Here is a 19,025-nt window from a genome sequence, read left to right on the forward strand (position 1 = left end):
GTCACCGCAGCCTCGACCTGCTGGGCTCCAGCGGTCCTTCCGCCTCAGTCTTCCAAGTAGCTGGAACTACAGGCACGCACTACCATGCCCAGCTAATTTTTGATTTATTGTAGAGATGAGGTCTCGCCAAGTTGCCCAGGCGGGTCTCAAACCCGCGGGCTCAGGCAAGACAATCTCTTTCTTATAGTATTATGATAATTGTTCAAGGTCCGCTTATAAGTGAGAACATATGGTCCTCTGTTCTTTGTTTCTGTGATAGATCACTGAGTATAATAGACTCTAAAACCATTCAAGTTGCTGTGAAGTCCTATGTTTGCCCTTCTTTATGGCTGCATAATATTCCATTGGGTATATGTACCACATTTTATCCAGTCCAGTTTCAACCACTGGTTCCATGTTTTTGCTATTGTGAATAGTGCTGCAATAAACATGCGTGTGCAGGTATCTTTTTTGTAGAATGATCTGAGTTCCTCTGGGTATATTCCCAGTAGAGAGATTATTGCGGGGTCATATGGAAGGTCAATTTCTAGTTCTTTCAGAAATAGCCACACTGTTTTCCAAAGAGGCTGCACTAGTTTGCATCCCCACCAGCAGTGTAGAAGCTTTCCTTTTTCTCTATATCCTCGCCAGCATCTGTTGTTAATAGTTTTATTAATGATGGCCATTCTTACTGGGGTTAGGTGGTATCTCAATGTGGTTCTGATTTGCATTTCTCTAATGACTAGTGAGGCTGAGCACTTTTTCATGTGTCTGTTGGTTGCCCGTATCTCTTCTTTTGAGAAGTGTCTATTCATGTCTTTCGTCCACTTTTTAATAAGGCTGTTTGTTCTTTTTCTTTCAGCATGTTTGAGTTCCTTATAGATCCTGGATGTTAGGCCTTTGTCAGATATACAGTTAACAAATATTCTTTCCCATTCTGTGGGCTGTCTCCCCACTCTCTTGATGGTTTCTTTTGCTTTGCAGAAGCTTGTCAGTTTGATGAGGTCCCATTTGTCTATCTTATCTCTAATGGCATGGGCACTTGGGGTTTTGATCAGGAATTGGTTGCCAGTTCGAATTTATATAAGGGTGTCTCCTGTGTTTTCTAAAGTTCTTATAGTTTGAGGTTTGTTTTTTTTTTTTGGAGTTGGAGTCTCACTCTGTCGCCCAGACTGGAGTGCAGTGGCTGCTCCTGGCCACCGCAGCCTCGACCTGGTGGGCTCCAGCAATCCTTCCGCCTCAGTCTTCCAAGTAGCTGGAACTACAGGTGCGCGCTACCACGCCTGGCTAATTTTTGATTTATTGTAGAGATGAGGTCTCACCAAGTTGCCCAGGTGGGTCTCGAACCCGCAGGCTCAGGCAATCCACTCACCTCAGCCTCCCAAAGGGCGGGATTACAGGCTGAGCCACCAAGCCTGGCTTAGTCTGAGGTTTTTATGTTTAGGTCTTTAACCCATTCAGAGGTGATTTTTGTGTATGGTGATAGGTAGGGGTCCTGTTTCACTCTTCTGCATGTGGTCAGCCAGTGTTCTCAACACCATTTACTAAATAGGTTCTCCTCTCCCCAGTGGTTGTTGTTGGAGGCTTTGTCAAAGATGAGTTGGTTGAAAAATTGAGGAGTTTTTGCTTCCAGAATCTCTATCCTGTTCCATTGGTCCAAATATCTGTTCTTGTACCACTACCGGGTTGTTTTGATTATTATAGTCTTGAAGTGTGGAAGTATGATACTTTCTGTTTTGTTTCTTTTGCTAAGGATTGTTCTGGTTATTTCTGGTCACCAAGAAACTTCTAATTATAATTTGGTTCCCCTTGCCAAGTTTTCCTTTTTTTTTTTTTTCTGTTGTTTGTGACTCTGGCCAGCACAGTCCCCACCATTCTGCTCCAATCTGAATGCTTCTATGAATATTGATAAGATCAAATTTCTAGACCAACAGTGCTAAGACTAGACTCTGGATGGTGACACAGTCACATCTAGCCAGTCTGGGAGGTACCATCTTAGAGGTCAACTGCCATTCCCTTGATGAACTGCCTGTCTGCTCTCCATCTGCCACAATAATATTGGCAAGGAACTGATTCTTATCTCTTAAATTCTTAAACCTCAATGGCTGCCAGCCTACCTACTCACGGGGCTGCTCTCAATCTTCCAGAAAGATAACCCCAGAAGAGATGCTCACATTCACCCCCAACCAGGTTTCCTCTTGAGTGACGAGGGCGGGAAGCTGAGTAGGGATGAAAGAGGGCCGTTTTTTATTGGACTATTTTTCCTGGTTTTACTGTATGAATTTCAGGATCTAGTATCTTGTGAATAATTGGTGTTTTTCTCTTTTTCCTTTCTCAGTGCACTTCCTGGAAATTCAAGTTCAGTCCTGCATTTTCCCTTTGGGCAATTCCAGTAGAGACCACGAGGCAGCCCTTGGGAGAAGTTGTAACCATGACTGGATCCTCTACAGTAACCATAGGGCTACGATGATCAGTCAGTGCAAAGCACCTTCTTCACCAGGTGATACAGGTGCCGCAATTCCTGCAGTGACCTCTGAGAGAGGTTCAAAGATGTGAACTTAATATCAACCACTGAAACAGAAGGAATGGAAATGTAGCTGAGATGGTTGGCATGTATTAGAATAAGGCATAGCTGGCTCTTCTGAGAGGAAGGAGATTGTTATTATATATGCCTTTCAATGAAATGAGAATTCTTGCTAAGGTTATTGACTATTTTTGTTTGCTTGTTTGTTTGTTTTTGAGTCAGAGTCTCACTCTGTCACCCAGGCTGGAGTGCCATGGCACACTCATGGCCACTGCATCCTTGACTTGCTAGACTCAGGTGATACTTCCATCTCAGCTTTCCAAGCAGCTGGAAACACAGGCATGTGCCACTATGCCCAGCTAATTTTTATTTATTTTTTGTAGAGGCAAGACCTTGCCATGTTGCTCAGGCTGGTGGTTGACTAGTTTTTGAAGCATCTCTATTCTGTGGTGATCTAACAGCCCTGGATATGCATGGGGACAGCAGGAGGGGGAGATTTAACGCACAAATATATTGGTATTAGTATATGCAGAGAATCTTTCTTGAAGGCTATACAAGAAATGGGAGTGGGGCTTCGTAAATAGGGTAAGAGACTTACTTTTCATCACATATTCTTTTGTACTATTTGAGTTTTTTCTATCTGCAGGTAAAATCAATTAAAATAATAACAATTATTATTATCACTATCTGTTGTTATTGTTAATAAAGCTAAAAGACAAACAGACCCCTTAGTATTTTCTGAATAAAAATGAAATAGTGACAGTGAGAAAAAGCAAGGGCTTTGGGGTGATCACTCTGTGCTTCTTCCTGTGCACACATTAATAAACATGTATGCCTTCCCCCCACAAAAAAAGAGCAAGAAGTTCATGGAAGTTTTGTGATGATAAAATGTGAAAAAATGCCAAATATTAAATTCTTTAGAAAGCATAAGGACCATTGTTTTATTCTTGAAATCCTTTAAAAAAAATGTTTATTTTATTATAGGAATGGGGGTGCAAATGAGGATTAACTATATAAGTAGGCTGCATGCAGGTGAAGCTTGGGCTTCTAACTGGCCCTCACTCTCCTTGGTAATGACCCCAGTACCCTTTGTGTTGTCAAGTGCCCTGTCCTTTAAATCCTTTATATTTATTCTTTTTGACTCCTCACAAATATACTGGTATATTTTATATATATATATATATATATATATATATATTTAAGGACTTAATATCAACCTGGTGCTGAGTTTTGTAGGATGGGTATTATTTGGGCACTTTACACCTGAGATAGGACAAAATAAGAATTGCTCAGAGAGGTAAGTCACCTGCATTGAGTCTTATAGCTACGTTATGCCTGCTATCACAAGCATAATCAATAACTATAGAGAAGCTCAGAGGCTGCTACCATGGGTACCAGTGCATGCTGGAGGTCACAGAGTCAGACAGATAGTTTCCAGAGCTGAGGACTAACCTGCAAGATCATAGAGTTCAGTGTCAGAGGCGCTGGCCAAAGCTTCTTCCAGTTCCGGGTCAAGGGTCACTTTTTCTTCTTTACGAGTTTCTACAGGCTTTTCTTTGGGGATGAAAACTCTCCCTTTAAATCAGAAGAAAAACAAAAAAATATTCTGTGCTACCGTCTTATTGGAAGGGTCAGTGGACTGAGCAGAGAATGCAATTCTGGCCATTAAGACTCATATCCTGGTCAGATGCGGTGGCTCATACCTATAACCCCAGCACTTTGGGAGGCCGAGGCAAGTGGATTGCCTGAGCCCGCGGATTCATGACCAGCCCGGGCAACTTGGTGAGACCTCGTCTCTACAATAAATAAAAAATTAGCCAGGCATAGTAGCATGCATCTGTAGTTCCGGCTACTTGGAAGTTCTGAGGGGGAAGGATTGCCAGAGCCCAGCAGGTTGATGCCGGGGTGGCCATGAGTATGCCACTGCACTCCAGCCTGGGCGACAGAGTGAGAGTTCAACTTAAACAACAACAACAAAAAGACTCATATCCTGGCCAGGTGCGGTGGCTCACACCAGTAATCCCAGCACTTTGGGAGGCAGAGGCGAGAGGATTGCCTGATTCCAGGGTCCAAGGTCCACCTGGGTAACTTGGTGAGACCTTGTCTACACAATAAATAAAAAAATTAGCTGGGCGTGTTGGCATGCACCTGTAGTTCTAACTACTCTGAAGGCTGAGGTAGAAGGATCACCTGAGCCCAGCAGGTAGAGGCTGTGGTGCCGTAAGCATGCCAGTGTACTCCAGTCTGGGCGACAGTGAGACTCTGACTCAAAAAAAAAAAGACTCATATCCTTAAGCCATTAAGGATCAAAGTATCAAACTGCGATTCCTGAACTGCTAGAATGGTACCAACAACAATAATCTACTATTAGAGGGAAAGCACATTGGAAGAGGAATCCTGCATTCTGCCACACAGAGATCTTAGACTATATATAGTCTCTAAACACTGAGGGAAACAGTGGTGTCTACCTCCCTACTATCAGCAGCACTGCCCTTAGGCCAGGGCCCTGGGTCCTGCGCTTGAGAGGGCTCCGAGACTCTGGTCTTCCTCTGGCCACATCTCTCCCTGCTGAGTAGCCATGGGGCAAAGGGATATTTGGGATAGTTCCATCCAACATACAGGCAGCCTGCTAGACCACACTCCAGGGATGTGGGAACCTGGAATTCCCTGCCTAAAGGTCCCGAACCTGCTTCCAGGGCCTGCATGAGTCCTCTCCCATGTTCATCTTCCTGAGGCAGGTCACACTGCTGGGGTGTGTATCCCCAGGCCAAAAGGAGGCTATTTGTTTGGAAACAAGGATGAAGCTTGAATATATAGGCCTGGGTATCCAACATGTGTGCCTGAGGCCCTGGCAGTGTGAGATGGACTGACCAACATCCCCGCATGGAATCCTAAGAAATCCAAGAATACTGGCATCGTAGTATATTTTGTAGGAGGATACAACATTTTTAAATCATTTGTTAGCCTTGAAATATTTAGGAAAATGGCACGTGGGCTTCTATTTGTGTTCTTGCCTTGGGCTCTGCACCTATTGTAGGCAGGTTCATCCAAACAGCACCAGGGGTTTCTGAGGGACAAACTGGTGATTCTCTAGAGTTTTCCACCTTAAACTGATTATAGACCACTAGCATGGTATAGCTGGGATCAGCAGGACTAGTGTAGTGACCTGGGAACCCAGCCACCTCTCTAGAGTACCCCAAAGCAGGTCTGATTTTAAAGAAAATCAGGGTCACCATACTTGGAGATTGTGGGGGTCTGTGAGTAGCAAGGCATTCTGTGCTTCCCATAGATGCATCCTCTCCACCACCTCTCACTTCATCCTGTCAGTCAGATTTCATTTATTTTGCCCCCTACTCATTCCTGAAATTGCTATTATCTATGCCCTACCTCCCAACCCAAAGTTCTAGAATAATGAATCACATAGTTTGGAGGAGAGCATAGTTCCTGCTCCCAACTTACAGTCAGGCCAAAATGTTCACGTTCTACATGTGCAATGGCTAAGAAAGAAAGGTACACCTCAGACCAGTCACATTCTTTTCCAATTCTTCCTGGCTTTTGACTCTTGGTTTCCTGTTTTCAGAGGTACTCTTACCTCTTGGGCATGATTTTTGAAATTGGTCTCCTCCACTTTGATCTTCAGAGTTCTCTAAAATATCATCCCACTATTGTCTCCTCTTTGTCACCCTGGGTAGGACAGACAGCTGGATCCAGCTTCAGTCAACTGGAACCTAAGCTCTCTCCAGGTCTCCTTGGCTAGGCTGACCTACCCCCACTCCTACGGGAAAGGAGAGGCTCAAACCCAAAGTCAACATCCCTCCCTCATGAAAACTCCTTAGGAGGCTTCCCTGATCACAAGGGTTGAATATTTCCTGATGGTTTACCTTGTCAAATGATTAGATAAGTAAATGGAAACTAGTCAGAGCTAGGCATTCCAAAGAGGGGAAAGAAGAACACCGCCTGTGGTCAGTCTGGGACATCCTGGCAACAAGGTCTCTATCACTGACACACACCCTACTTCCTGTCTTGGCATCACATGAGCTGCCACATTTCCCAGAAAGAAGGAAAGTATACTGGGAAACAAAGTAGGAGGATAGCCAGAGACAGAAAATGAAAAAGAAAAAAAAAAAAAAAATCAACCCATCAGTGTCACCTCAGACACTAGAGCTCATCTCAGACTTAACTTTCATGGTATCTGCAGCCAGAAACATTTTCTTTCTGGCTGAGATGACCTTGGGTCTAGAGTCAAAATGGGAATTCTAAGTTCCTCCTTACTGGTACTGTTGAAGATTACCCTAAACACAAGGTATATAGGTGGTCCAACAGCCATCAGTATTCAGGACAACTCTTGATGCAAGCAGATCTAATTCTGAGGGAACCAACCAAATAATTAGGTGTAAGCCAAAAAAAAAAAAAAAAAAAAAAAAAACCTGTCAGGAGCGGCAGTAATCCTAGCTTACACCTGTAATCTTAGCACTTTGGGAGGCTAAGGAGACAGGACTGCTAGAGGCTAGGAATTTGAGACCAGCCTAAGCAACACAGCAAGACCTTCTTGCTACCAAAAAAAAAAAACAAACAAACCATGGCATGATGGTGCCCTCTACTTAGGAGGATGAGGTGGAAGGATCACCTGAGCCCTAGAGGTCAAGGCTGTGGTAAGCCATGAGAATGCCACTGTACTCTAGCCTCCAGCTTGGGCAACAGAGTGAGACTTCAACTCAAAAAAAAAAAAATGCTGTACCAAAGAGTTAAATCTAGTTCAGGAAGCTGAGGCATCCCGGCACATAGCATTCAGAACTGAGGTTGTGCAGTCTCTCTCCTGAGGCCCTCACAATAGCCTCCCACTGCTCCAAAGCCTCTTGTTGGTGCTTCTAGAATCCTGTCCTTTCTCTGATCCTGCTGCTCTCATTGGAAGACTTGCTCCCTGCTCATTTTATTCAACTGTGCTACTTCTCAACCTTCTCCTAAACTACATGGTGCAACCGTATACCCCTTTTATATCTCTATTTATTACTCAGACATCTCCCGCATTGACAACTCCCCCAGAACCATCTGGAGATTAATCTGGATCAAGAGATAATTTGCCATAGCTGCTTCTCAGACCTCTGCTCTGAGAACAAAAGACAACAGTTTCCCTTTATTAAGCTGTCACTATTTGATGTTAATTGGAATTTTATTGAAGACTTGACATTATAATTTTTTTCACAATTGAATCAGTCCAATGGCAACTACGCTGCCATAGAAACAGTTCCATATTTCCACAGTAATCCTTGGTTATTGTCACTGCTCAGTTGTACTTTCTAATGACATTCTCAGTGGTGTGTGAGCTATCGACTGTGCACAGCACAGAGGACAGTCAGGATGTTATGTGAGAGAAGGTAGCAGCACTCTGGCTCATGCCAGTTCAGGAGCTGGGTGCTCCTGCTTCCCTCTGCCATGGTACAGAAGTTCAGAAATGGCATTCATTCGAACCCACAGATCTCGAGTACCTCCTGTGCCAGTTTCTGTGCCAGGATACAGAAAAGACTCAGTCCCACTGTGGAAATCTCACTCTGATGTGGAAAACATGCAAAAAACAAAGTAAATGAGCAAAGTGATGAACACTGCCACAGTGCTGTGAAAGCAATAAGCAGATGTCATGATAGAAAGATGGGCCTGTTTTCAATGGAAAGGCCAGGGAAAGTCTGAAGCCCTGATATTTGAGCTGAGACTCCTAGGAGGTGAACACTAGGGATGTGGGCCAGAAGGAAGAGTCCATGAGAGGACCAGCCTGAGACAGGAGAGGGGTTTGGGGAAGTGAACAAAGACAGTGGGGCTGAGGCTTAGCAAGGGAATGAGAAAGGCAGTCAGAGGGGTAGGCGGAGGCTAGGTCTACTTCAAAGGCAATGGTAAGGATTTGGGATTTAAAGCAGGGAAGTGACATGATCTGATTTGTATTTTTAAAAGGCTGTATTTGCCACGAGGTTATAATGATTCCATTAGTATCTACCTATGAAACCAAGTCACTGTCTACAGCTGAGGAAACTGAGTGATACCCACTCTTCCAATCAAGGGTGCTCAGGGTTAGGAACTGGGGAGGAGGGTTTCCTTTTCTTGGCTGGGAGCTCACACCTGGCATGGAGAAACATTCCCTTGCTTCTTACAGCCTTCCCAGCTCTTATCACTGTGATTCTCTCACTAGGCTACAATCTCTGTGAAGGCAGGACAGGGTCTTATTAACCTGTGGTCCCCAGCGCCTGGTACAAGGCTCTGCACAGAGGAGGTGCTCAAAGGATGATGGAAGAATGAATGATTGACTGCACTGGTGTTAATGATAGCCTCTAAGGTTAGGGGTATAGCATTAGAGTAATCCTGGACATGGAATATAAAGGCCTTGAGGGACTTCTGCAGTTGGTAAAACACAGGGTTAAAAGAAACAAACCACAGTTCAGACATGACACTGTTTCATGTTTTCAAAACTTTGTCTTTGGAGTTCGAGATTTTTTTTTTCAGTGAACTAATTTAAAGACCACCCCCGCCAAGTATTCATTTAATTAGCCTATGTATTCTGTCATAATTCTCTTTTCTTTTAAATGGAACTTTATTTCTTAGAGCAGGTATTAGGTTCCCAGCAAAATTAAGCAGAAAGTACAGAAAGTTCTTATATAGCCCCTGCCTCCTACCACATACAGCCTCTCCTAATGACATCCCATACCACAGAGGCACATCTGTTACAACTGATGAATCTACATTGACACATCATTATCACCCAAAGCCCATACTTCACTTTAAGGTTCACTCTTGGCCAGGCGTGGTGGCTCACACCTGTAACTCCAGCACTTTGGGAGGCGGAGGCGAGAGGACTGCCTGAGTCTAGGTATTTGAGGCCAGCCTGGACAACCTGGCAAGACCTCATCTCTACAGTAAATAAAAAAATTAGCTGGGTGTGGTGGCATGTGCCTGTGGTTCCAGCTACTTGGGAAGCTGAGGTGGAAGGATCACCTGAGCCCAGCAGGTCAAGGTTGCGATGGCCATGAGCATGCCACTGCACTCTAGCCTGGATGACAGAGTAAGACTCCGACAAAAAAAAAAAAAGAAAGGTTCACTCTTGGTGTCACACATTCTATGGGTTTGGGCAAACAAACAATGAAATGTGACCAGAAGCCATGATTCTTTTTAATACTGAATCCAGTTCACAGGCTTATTTTCCATCTCCAGGGCTGTTCCCTCACTTGGCCCTCCACTACAATATATTCAGATAATCTTTATCCCAAGATGTGTGGCCTCTGGTCCTTACCTTTCTTTTCTCCAGTGAAGGGCACAAAGTCCTCTCTGTCTTTCTGTTCCAAAGCCTCCTTCTCCAGGTACATGAGGAGGTGCTCACGGTCAAATGGGCCGGTGGCTGCTTTCTGTGTCTGGTCTTTCTGTCGGAAGCCAGCTGGCAGCATTGCACTCTGACAAGACAGAGGTGTAAGCAGGAAAGAAACGTGTCTGCTAAGCTGATCCTTTGTTTTTTTCCTCCCTACCCCCCACTCACTTCATGTGGCAGAAGCAAGAGGGACATTTATGCAGAATGTGGGTGTGAGCTGAGGGCTGGGGTCTCTAGGACTTCTCCAAGGCCCTACTTGTTCTAATATCTTGTGCTGGGAGAAGGGCTCCCCACAAGTTCTAGTAGAGCATAGACAGCTGAAGCAGACTCTGAGTCTACTGCAGCCACTTTCTAGCACATGGTGGCAAAGGGCCTCTTGTAGCTCACACTTAGGCTTGGCTAGGTCTATGCCCAAGGCATTCCCAGGCAGGAGCATGGAAATTCTAGCAAGGAGGCAACAGGGCTAACCCCTCTCCTGCAGAAATGTCCAAGTAGATAAGTAAATATTATGGTAGATGCTAATACCTGCTTGAGTAAGCTTTGAGATTCCTTCCTTAAGTTTAAAAACAGTAAAGGCAGACTACTTAACATTTTTTAAAGTAGATATACTTTAGCCAGGCTTGGTGGTGCATGCCTATAGTTCCAGCTACTTAGAAGGCTGAGGCAGAAAGATCATCTGAACTCAGCAAGTTGAGGTTATGGTGGCTGTGAGCGTGGCACTGCACTCCAGCCTGGGTGACAGAGTGAGACTCTGACTAAAAAAAAAAAAAAAAAAAAAAAAGGAACAAGCAGTAAACCATTTGAAAAATTTAAGTAAATATACTATCAAAAGTCCTGACATATTGGAATATTATATACATAATTTTGTTTTAGTTACATTTTTATTTATAGTAAAATCTCTATTTGGGATCTTCTAATTCTAAGTTTAAGAAAATACCATCAGGGCTAAACAAACAATGTACCAAGCTTTTAGATTTCTAAGAACTCATAAAAATATTATAAACTCCATTTAAATTTACTTGATATTATCATAGTTGTTTTAATCTACCCATTGTAGACTCAGCAAAGACTTCAAGTTACTTATGCATTTGAAAGAGAAGAGGTTTTTAAAAAAATCTGCATTTGGGATTAAAGACCTGGTTTAAATGCCATCTCTGACCGGTATGGAATCCTATATAAATTACCCATCCAAGTCTGTCTCCTCATTTGTGAAATGGGGATAATACAATCTTAAGGGCTTCTATGCTCAGTGAAGTGTATGACTCATAGAAAAAAACTCAGTAAGACTTGTTCTCTTTCCCTCTTTTTTTCCCTAAATCGGACTAGTCCTTCCTCAACCAATGAAGATATTTCCCCCCATTTACACTAAACTGGTTTTTGAGAAATACATTTGGCACATCAAACTGTAGTGGCTATGAGGTCCTCTCCTAGAACCAAACAGGGGAAGAACAGAAAATGTGCATTTGGAGTTAAGGGATCTCTACTATTAAAGGACCAAGTCACACCATTTACCCCATACTATCATTAACCACTCTTCTTTAATTCCATGTCACTAACCTCAGGATCTAGGTCATCTAGCACATTTTCCAACTGCTTCAGTTCCTCTTCTGAGAGTTTGCCAAGAAGCTCATCTTCATCAATGTTCTTGTATTTCTCCAGTTCTTTTTGAAAGGGGAGTGCCATGGCTCCTTATATACCTTTCTCATGGGCCGTGCACATTAAATGGTCCAGCTTCCCGAGACTTCAGAGTACTATTACTAAACAAACAAACAAACCACTGTGATCTTCTTTCTGTAAACAGGGCTTATTAACAGGAGTCTACTTACTGTATTGAATGAATAATTCAACTAATAATTGCCTTCATTTGCAGAGCAACCTAACAGCCCCAAAGTGTTTTCATATATATTATTTCATTTATTTTGATATTTACAACCATCCTGTGAGGTAGCCTGCACAGATAGCATCATTCCCATTTTACAGATGATGATTCTGAGGTGAAGGTGGCCAAATGTCTCGCTCCAGGTCACAGAGCTGTGATGTGTGAATCTGGCCTTTTGATTCCCAGAATAGTGTGTGCTTTTCCATCTTACTACTCGGCCTTCCCAGCTCTCCATAGAAAAACACTGAAGAACAATGCACTACTTGTGAAGCAGTTGTAAGAAGCACACTTGTGTCTTTTCAGGGAGAGAGCCATGTGAAGAATACAAAATGGGATTCATTCAGGAAAGAGTTTGGAAGGTCTATGTGAGAAAGCATTGTTGAGTAACTGTCCTGCAATTAAACAAAGTGAGATTCTAAAGTCCTGGCCACATAATCACTCTCTCTACTTCTCTCCTTTCTTTATCTTCCATTCCTATTTCTAGTTCCATTTCCTTTTACTTTCTTTAGCCATTATCCCCAATTCTTCTTTATTTATACTTCTAGACCATTCTCCTTGCAACCCCCATCTTTTATAACTTACTCCTAAACTTTTACCCAAAATTAAATTTGTACACAATCCCTTTCTCCTTGCAGCAGATTTTACAGATCCTTCCCAGAAAGATAATAGTAATGTGCTTAACTGATTGTTTCTCCTTAGGAGCTATTAGCATCCATCAGATCTTTGAAGGCAAATAAATATTTGCTATAGGAGGGAGGATCCCCTCAAAAACCGGAATTTATTTATAAAAAATTGTGTATTTATTCTTACATGTTTAAGGTTCAGTCACCTTCAAAGTGCTCTCTGTTTGATGCAATACACCTATCGAGATGCTTTTTCCACTACTCAGAACAGTTTTTGAACTTGTCAATTTTGATGGCTTCTAAGTGCTTCTGTTGTTTTTCATTTCACCTCTTCCACATTGGCAAAATGTTTCCCTTTGAAGCCTCTTCTGATCCAGGAAACAAAACAAGTCAGTTGGGGCGAAACTGGATGAAGAGGGAGGGTGGGGCAAGCGGGTCATGCCATTTTTGGTCAAAAATTCCTGAACACTCAATGCGGTGTGTGCAGGTGTGTTCGTAAATCACTCATCGTGAAATGGGCAAATGCATCGAAAGAATCTAAAAAAAAAATTCACTGAAGCTGAATGCAGTCTCTCACAACAACACTACTGGTACACTGAGGGTGACGGGTTCCTAGAACACTGACCTAGTTGGGGAAGCCTCCACTACAGGGGGCCTACACTCCAAAAGATAATTCTGTTTTTTTAAGTCCCCTCTCATGTACCTACTGTTTGTCAGGCACAATTCTAGAAAACAGGAATAGAAAGATAAACAAAATATGACCCCTTCTCCCAAGAAGATCCTCGTTTAGTGAGATACACACAAACAGTAATAATATCACAAGTGTTAGAAGTAACGTATAAAGTAGGTTTTAAAACACATGAGGAAATGATCACTGAGTAAAGGGGTTGGTTAGAGGCGGAACCACGTAAAAAAAGAGGTTGCATTTGAACCTTGAAGGAAGAGGTCATAAGGTAGATATGGGCAGGCAAGGATCATTCTACGAAAAGAGAACAGCAAAAACCAAGAGGCACAGGATAAGAAAGTACATGAAAAGTACATGATATGTTGGTGGAATAATAGGTGGTGTGACTAGAGAGGGCAACTCCTGAAGGGAGGAAGAGGAAAGAACTCAAGATAAGGATGGGACATCTACGATGGGCCTACACACATGCCTTGCTAAGGAACCTGGACTTTATTCTGTTGGGGATGGTGAAGCAGTGATCTGAGCACACCCAGTTTTTATAATGAGCTCAAATGATGAGAATGAAGAATAATTTGGCATGGAAAGAGATCGCAGGTAGGCCACTACCTGCGCTATTCGAATGATGCTTCCCTTCCCTTTTTAATTCAACAGCTCAGTGTTCAGGCAAGTAGTATTCTATTTAGGTATCCTTTTCACATGCAACATAATTCTTTTTCTTTTCCATTAGCCCTCCTTCTTTAAGCTTCAGTTGTTATATTCCAGTTTAAAACATACAAACAAACAAATATCCTGCTAAAGTTAGAGAAACACTTTGTCCTGGTCCCAGCTACCACCAATTTATTGTGTGATACTAGATAAGGATCTCATCTGCCAGGCCCTTATTGATCAAATGAATTGGTTAAACTACCCTACTTAATGGATTCTAATATGCACAATTTACCACATTTAATATTCTGAAATGGAGAGGTGTGCTACAATTGATGGTTTCCTATCATTACTTTGTCCCAGTAGCAGTTAGGATGTACCTGTCATTGCCTGTATCCATATAATGGATAGATAAACATCAAAAGTAGCAGAATGAACATCAAGGATTCAGATGGATAAACATCAAAAGTAGCAGAATGAATGACTAAGATTCAGAAAGAAGTTTCTGGGACAATTATGGAATGCTCTTTGAAAACCTAGAAAGCGGCCAGATGTGGTGGCTCAAACCTGTAATCCTAGCACTCTGGGAGGCTGAGGCAAGTGGACTGCCTGATCCCATGGGTTTGAGCCAGCCTGGGCAACCTGACAAGACCTTATCTCTACAATAAATTTAAAAAATTAACCAGGCGTAATAGCGCACGCCTGTGGTTCTGACTACTTGGAAGGCTGAGGTGGAAGGATCTCCGGAGCCCAGCGTGTCAAGCCTGGGGTGGCCTCAACGTGCCACTGCCCTCCAGCCTGGGTGATAGAGTGAGACTCCAACTCAAAAAAATAATAATAATTAAATTTTGCCGGGTGCGGTGGCTCATGCCTATAATCCCAGCACTTTGGGAGGCCGAGGTGAGAGGACTACCTGAGCCCACGGGTTCGAGACCAGCCTGGGCAATTTAGAGAGACCTCATCTCTACAATAAATAAAGAATTAGTCAGGTTTGGCGGTACATGCCTGTAGTTCCAACTCCTTGGAAGACTGAGGCGGAAGGATCTCCTGAGCCCAGCAGGTTGAGGCTGCAGTGGCGGTGAGTGTGCCACTGCCCTCCAGCCTGGACCAAAGTGAGACTCCAACTCAAAAAAATAAAATAAAAATTAAAAATAATAAAACCTAGAAAGCAAACAATCCTGGGGGGGGGGAGTGATGCGGGTATGTTTAGCCCAAAGAAATGTCCAGATTAGGACAGCTCCATGTAATCAAAGAGTAAGTCGAAGTGCTTAGCACCAATGGCTTTTAGTTCTCTTTATACATTTTAAAAATTACCACTCTTGATGGCACAGAAGAGACACTGTGGAGGAAAAAAAAAATAGACATTAACGACAAGCCAAAAAGTGACTTAAAAAGCTGAATTTTGGCTGTGAGAAAGTTTTCAGAATAATGATCAATTCATTTTACTTACATTTTCCTTTTTTATGTATGCACAGGAGAGATATATGATTTAAAAATCTATATGTATTCATAGCAGCTTTATTTGTAAGTGCAAAAGCTATAAACACCTCAATGATAGTAGATAAATAGGTAAACAAATTGTGGTATATCTACATATGGAATATTTCTCAGTAATAAAAATGAATGGGAAAAAAATTTTTTTTTGAGCCAAGGTCTCGGTCTCATTCTGTCACCCAGGCTGGCATGCAGAGGCACAACCATGGTTTACTGAAGCCTGACCTCCTGGGCTCAGGTAATTCTTCCACCTCAGCCTCTCAAGAAGCAGGGACTACAGGCACACACCACCATGTCCAGATGATTTTTTTGATTTTTTTTTTTTGTAGCAATGAGGTCTCACTGTGTTGCCCAGGCTGGTCTCAAACTCCTGGACTCAAGCAGTCCTCTTGCCTTAGTCTCTCAAAGTGCTAGGATTATAGGCATGAGCCACTGTGCTCAGCCTGAAATGAATGAAATATTGGTACACACAACATGAATGAACCTCAAAATAATTATTAATGAATGAAAGAACACTAAAAGTAATGTATACTATATGATTCCATATATCTAAAATTCTAGAAAATGTAAACTAATCTATATGACAGAAAGCAAATTAGAGCAGCTTAGGGATGGAAGAGAGGTGGGGGGGATCGAATGGAAGGATGACAAAGGAACATGAGAAAACTTTGAGGGTGATGCATATGTTCATGACCTTGATTGTGGTGATGATTTCAGGTGCATGCAGATGTCAAACCTTATCAAACTATACACTTGAAATATGTGCGCACTTTATTGTATATCAATTAAACCTTTAAAAAAAGATTTTAAAAAACCCATGTGGAGGTCTATAACATCTCTTTCAATAAAGTAAACATTTGTATTCTTTTTTTTGAGGCGGAGTCTCATTTTGTTGCCCAGGCTGGAGTGCAGTGGCACGTTCACCTGCTGTTGACCTGCTAGCCCCAGTGTTGACCTGCTAGGCTCAGGCAATCCTTCCATCTCAGCCTTCCAAGTAGCCAGAGATACAGGTGCACGCTATCACGCCCGGCTAATTTTTTATTTTATTGTAGAGACGAGATCTCGCCAAGTTGCCCAGGATGGTCTCGAACTCGCAGGGTCAGGTAATCCATTTGCCTCGGCCTCCCAGAGTGCTGGGATTATAGGTTGAGCCATTGAGCCTGGCCAACATTTGTGTTTTTAAGAAAATGTGTCATGTTGTGGTTGGCAGCATGTTTATCTTATTGATACGTGAAATACTGGGATGTTTACAATCGATAGTGTTTTAGAGTTGATAAGATTCTCAGCCGGGCATGGTGTCTCATGCCTGTGATCCCAGCACTTGGAGGCTGAGGCGAGAGGATTGCCTGAGCTCAGGAGTTCGAGACAGGCTGAGCAACGTAGTGAGACCTCATCTCTACAATAAATAAAAAAAAAATAACAGGGCATGGTGGCGCATGCCTATGGTTCCAGCTACTTTGAAGGCTGGGGATGAAGAATCACCTGAGCCCAGCAGGTAGAGCCTGTGGTGGCAGTGAGCATGCCACTGCACTCCAGCCTGGGCGACAGAATAAGATTCAGGCTCAAAAAAAAAAAAAAATTCTATTTGAATTTCTATTCCAAGATTCTATAACTAAACCCAAACACCCCATATTCCTCGAAGAAGACTTGCTCTCTAGATTTATTGAGATTGATCTCCCAGTCAGCCACTCCCAACACTACATCCATTCTCACACTTCTTTCGGCATCCGCTCAATCAGCACCACCTGCAGATACTTACCGAACTATACTTTCCACATCGCCCCTTCTTTTCACTCTTTGTTTTAGACCTTCTCCCTTCACGCCTAGGATAACTCTAATTGCATCTTGAAAGGTTTTTGTTCTTCCCTGTAAGCCACTATGATCAAATTATCTTTCTCAACACTGCTAACACGCCACTTCCCTAATTAAGAACTTACAATGGTTTTACGTCTTGGAGGTCTGAAAACAAACAAATAAACAGACCATAAATAAAGGACTTACAGTAGTGCCCCCTTGTCTATAGAATGAAATTCAGACAGTCTAGCATCAGAAGCTCCCATAATTTGACTTGAATCTGCACTTTCTATTTTTTCTTTCATTACTTTCCAGGGGAGCCTCTGCTTCAGTCAAAGTGGTTTATTTGCTCTCTGTGGTAGGCACAATCATGGCCTCCTAAAGATACTCACCTTTTCCAAATCTCAGTTACTTTACATGGTAAAAGGGATGGGGTGTAAAGAATTTATGACTAAAACCTCAGAAGCAAATGCAACAAAAACAAAAATAGACAAATGGGACTTAATTAAACTAAAAAGCTTCTGCACAGCAAAAGAAATAATCAGCAGAATAAACAGACAACCCACAAAATGGGAGAAAATATTTGCAAACTATGTATCTGACAAAGGACTAATACTCAGAATCTATAAGGAACTCAAACAACTCTACAAGAAAAAAGCCAAATAACCCCATTAAAAAGTGGGCAAAGGACAGGAACAGACACTTCTCAAAAGAAGACATACAAGCAGCATGTGACAAAATGCTCAACACTCATCATCAGAGAAATGCAATTTAAAACTATAATGAGATACTATCTCACACCAGTCAGAATGGTTGTGATTAAAAAGTCCAAAATTGGGCAACCCATTCGGGTCCCTTCCCATTGTGGGAGCTTCTCTGTCCTCTCAATAAATCCTGCTTTAAAAAAATAAAAATAGCCGGGCTCGGTGGCTCAGCCTGTAATCCCGTGCCTTTGGGAGGCTGAGGTGAGTGGAATGCCTGAGCCCGCGGGTTCGAGACCCGCCTGGGCAACTTGGCGAGACCTCATCTCTACAATAAATAAAAAATTAGCCGGGTGTGGTAGCGCGTGCCTGTAGTTCCAGCTACTTGGAAGGCTGAGGCAGAAGGATCGCCGGAGCCCAGCAGGTCGAGGCTGCAGTGGCCGGGAGCGGCCACTACACTCTAGTCTAGGCGACAGAGTGAGACTCCAACTCAAAAACAAAAACAAAAAATAAAAAAATAAAAATAAAAAGCCCCAAATCAATAGATGTTACTGAGGATGTGGAGAAAAGGAAATGCTCATACACAGGTGGTGGAAATGTAAGCTAATTCAACCTCTATGGAAAACAGTATGGAGAGTTCTCAAAGAACTAAAAATAGAATTACCATTTGACCCAGCAATTCCACTACTGGGTATCTACTCAAAGGAAAAGATGTCATTGTACTATGAAGATACCTGCACTCATATGTTTATCACACCACAATTCACAATAGCAAAGTCATGGAATCAACTTAAGAGTTCATCAACATATGATTGGATGAAGAAAATGTGTAATATATGCACCATGAAATACTACATATTCATAAAAAAGAATGAAATTATGTCTTTTGCAGCTACATAGCTAGAATTGGAGGCCATTATCCTAAATGAGATAACTCAGAAAGTCAAATGCCACATGGTCTCACGAGTGGAAGTCAAGCTATAGGTACACTGGGGCATATGGAGGGAAATAATAGACACTGAGTACTTCAAAAGGGGGGGAAAGCGGAAGGAAACAGAGGGTAGAAAAATTACCTATTGGGTACAATGTTCACAATTTGGGTGATAGGTATACTAGGAGCCCAAATCTCACCATTATGCAATATATGCATGTAACAAACCTGCACATACACCCCTGGAATCTATAATAATGATAATGATAATTTAGAGACTCGGTGTGATTAAAGATCTTAAAATAGGAAGATTATCCTGGATTATATGGGTAGGCCCAATCTAATCCAAAGTGCTCTTAAAAGATGGAAGAGGGAGGCAGAAGAGTCTGAGAAGGAGATGTGATGACAGAAGCAGAGGGTCAGAG

General features: G+C 42.5%; 1 protein-coding gene across 3 annotated transcripts in view; it reads right to left on the reverse strand.

Moving 5' to 3' along the window:
* The window catches only part of TMOD2 (tropomodulin 2), a 55,067-nt gene that overhangs the window by 26,402 nt on the left and 9,640 nt on the right, over positions 1-19,025 (reverse strand). For 2 of the 3 annotated variants that reach the window (XM_021706215.1, XM_021706214.1), the window contains exons 2-4: positions 11,406-11,599; positions 9,777-9,933; positions 3,956-4,078 (exon numbers count right to left, since the gene is read on the reverse strand). In XM_021706215.1, the coding sequence (XP_021561890.1) occupies positions 3,956-4,078; positions 9,777-9,933; positions 11,406-11,531 (406 nt within the window). In that variant the 5' untranslated portion in view covers positions 11,532-11,599. Of the gene's footprint in view, positions 1-3,955; positions 4,079-9,776; positions 9,934-11,405; positions 11,606-19,025 lie in introns of all 3 variants that reach the window. The other variant, XM_021706213.1, reaches the window with a different exon arrangement.

Source organism: Carlito syrichta, unplaced genomic scaffold (assembly GCF_000164805.1).
Source record: "Carlito syrichta isolate Samal-C Ts95f unplaced genomic scaffold, Tarsius_syrichta-2.0.1 Scaffold315355, whole genome shotgun sequence".
Lineage (NCBI taxonomy): Eukaryota > Metazoa > Chordata > Mammalia > Primates > Tarsiidae > Carlito > Carlito syrichta.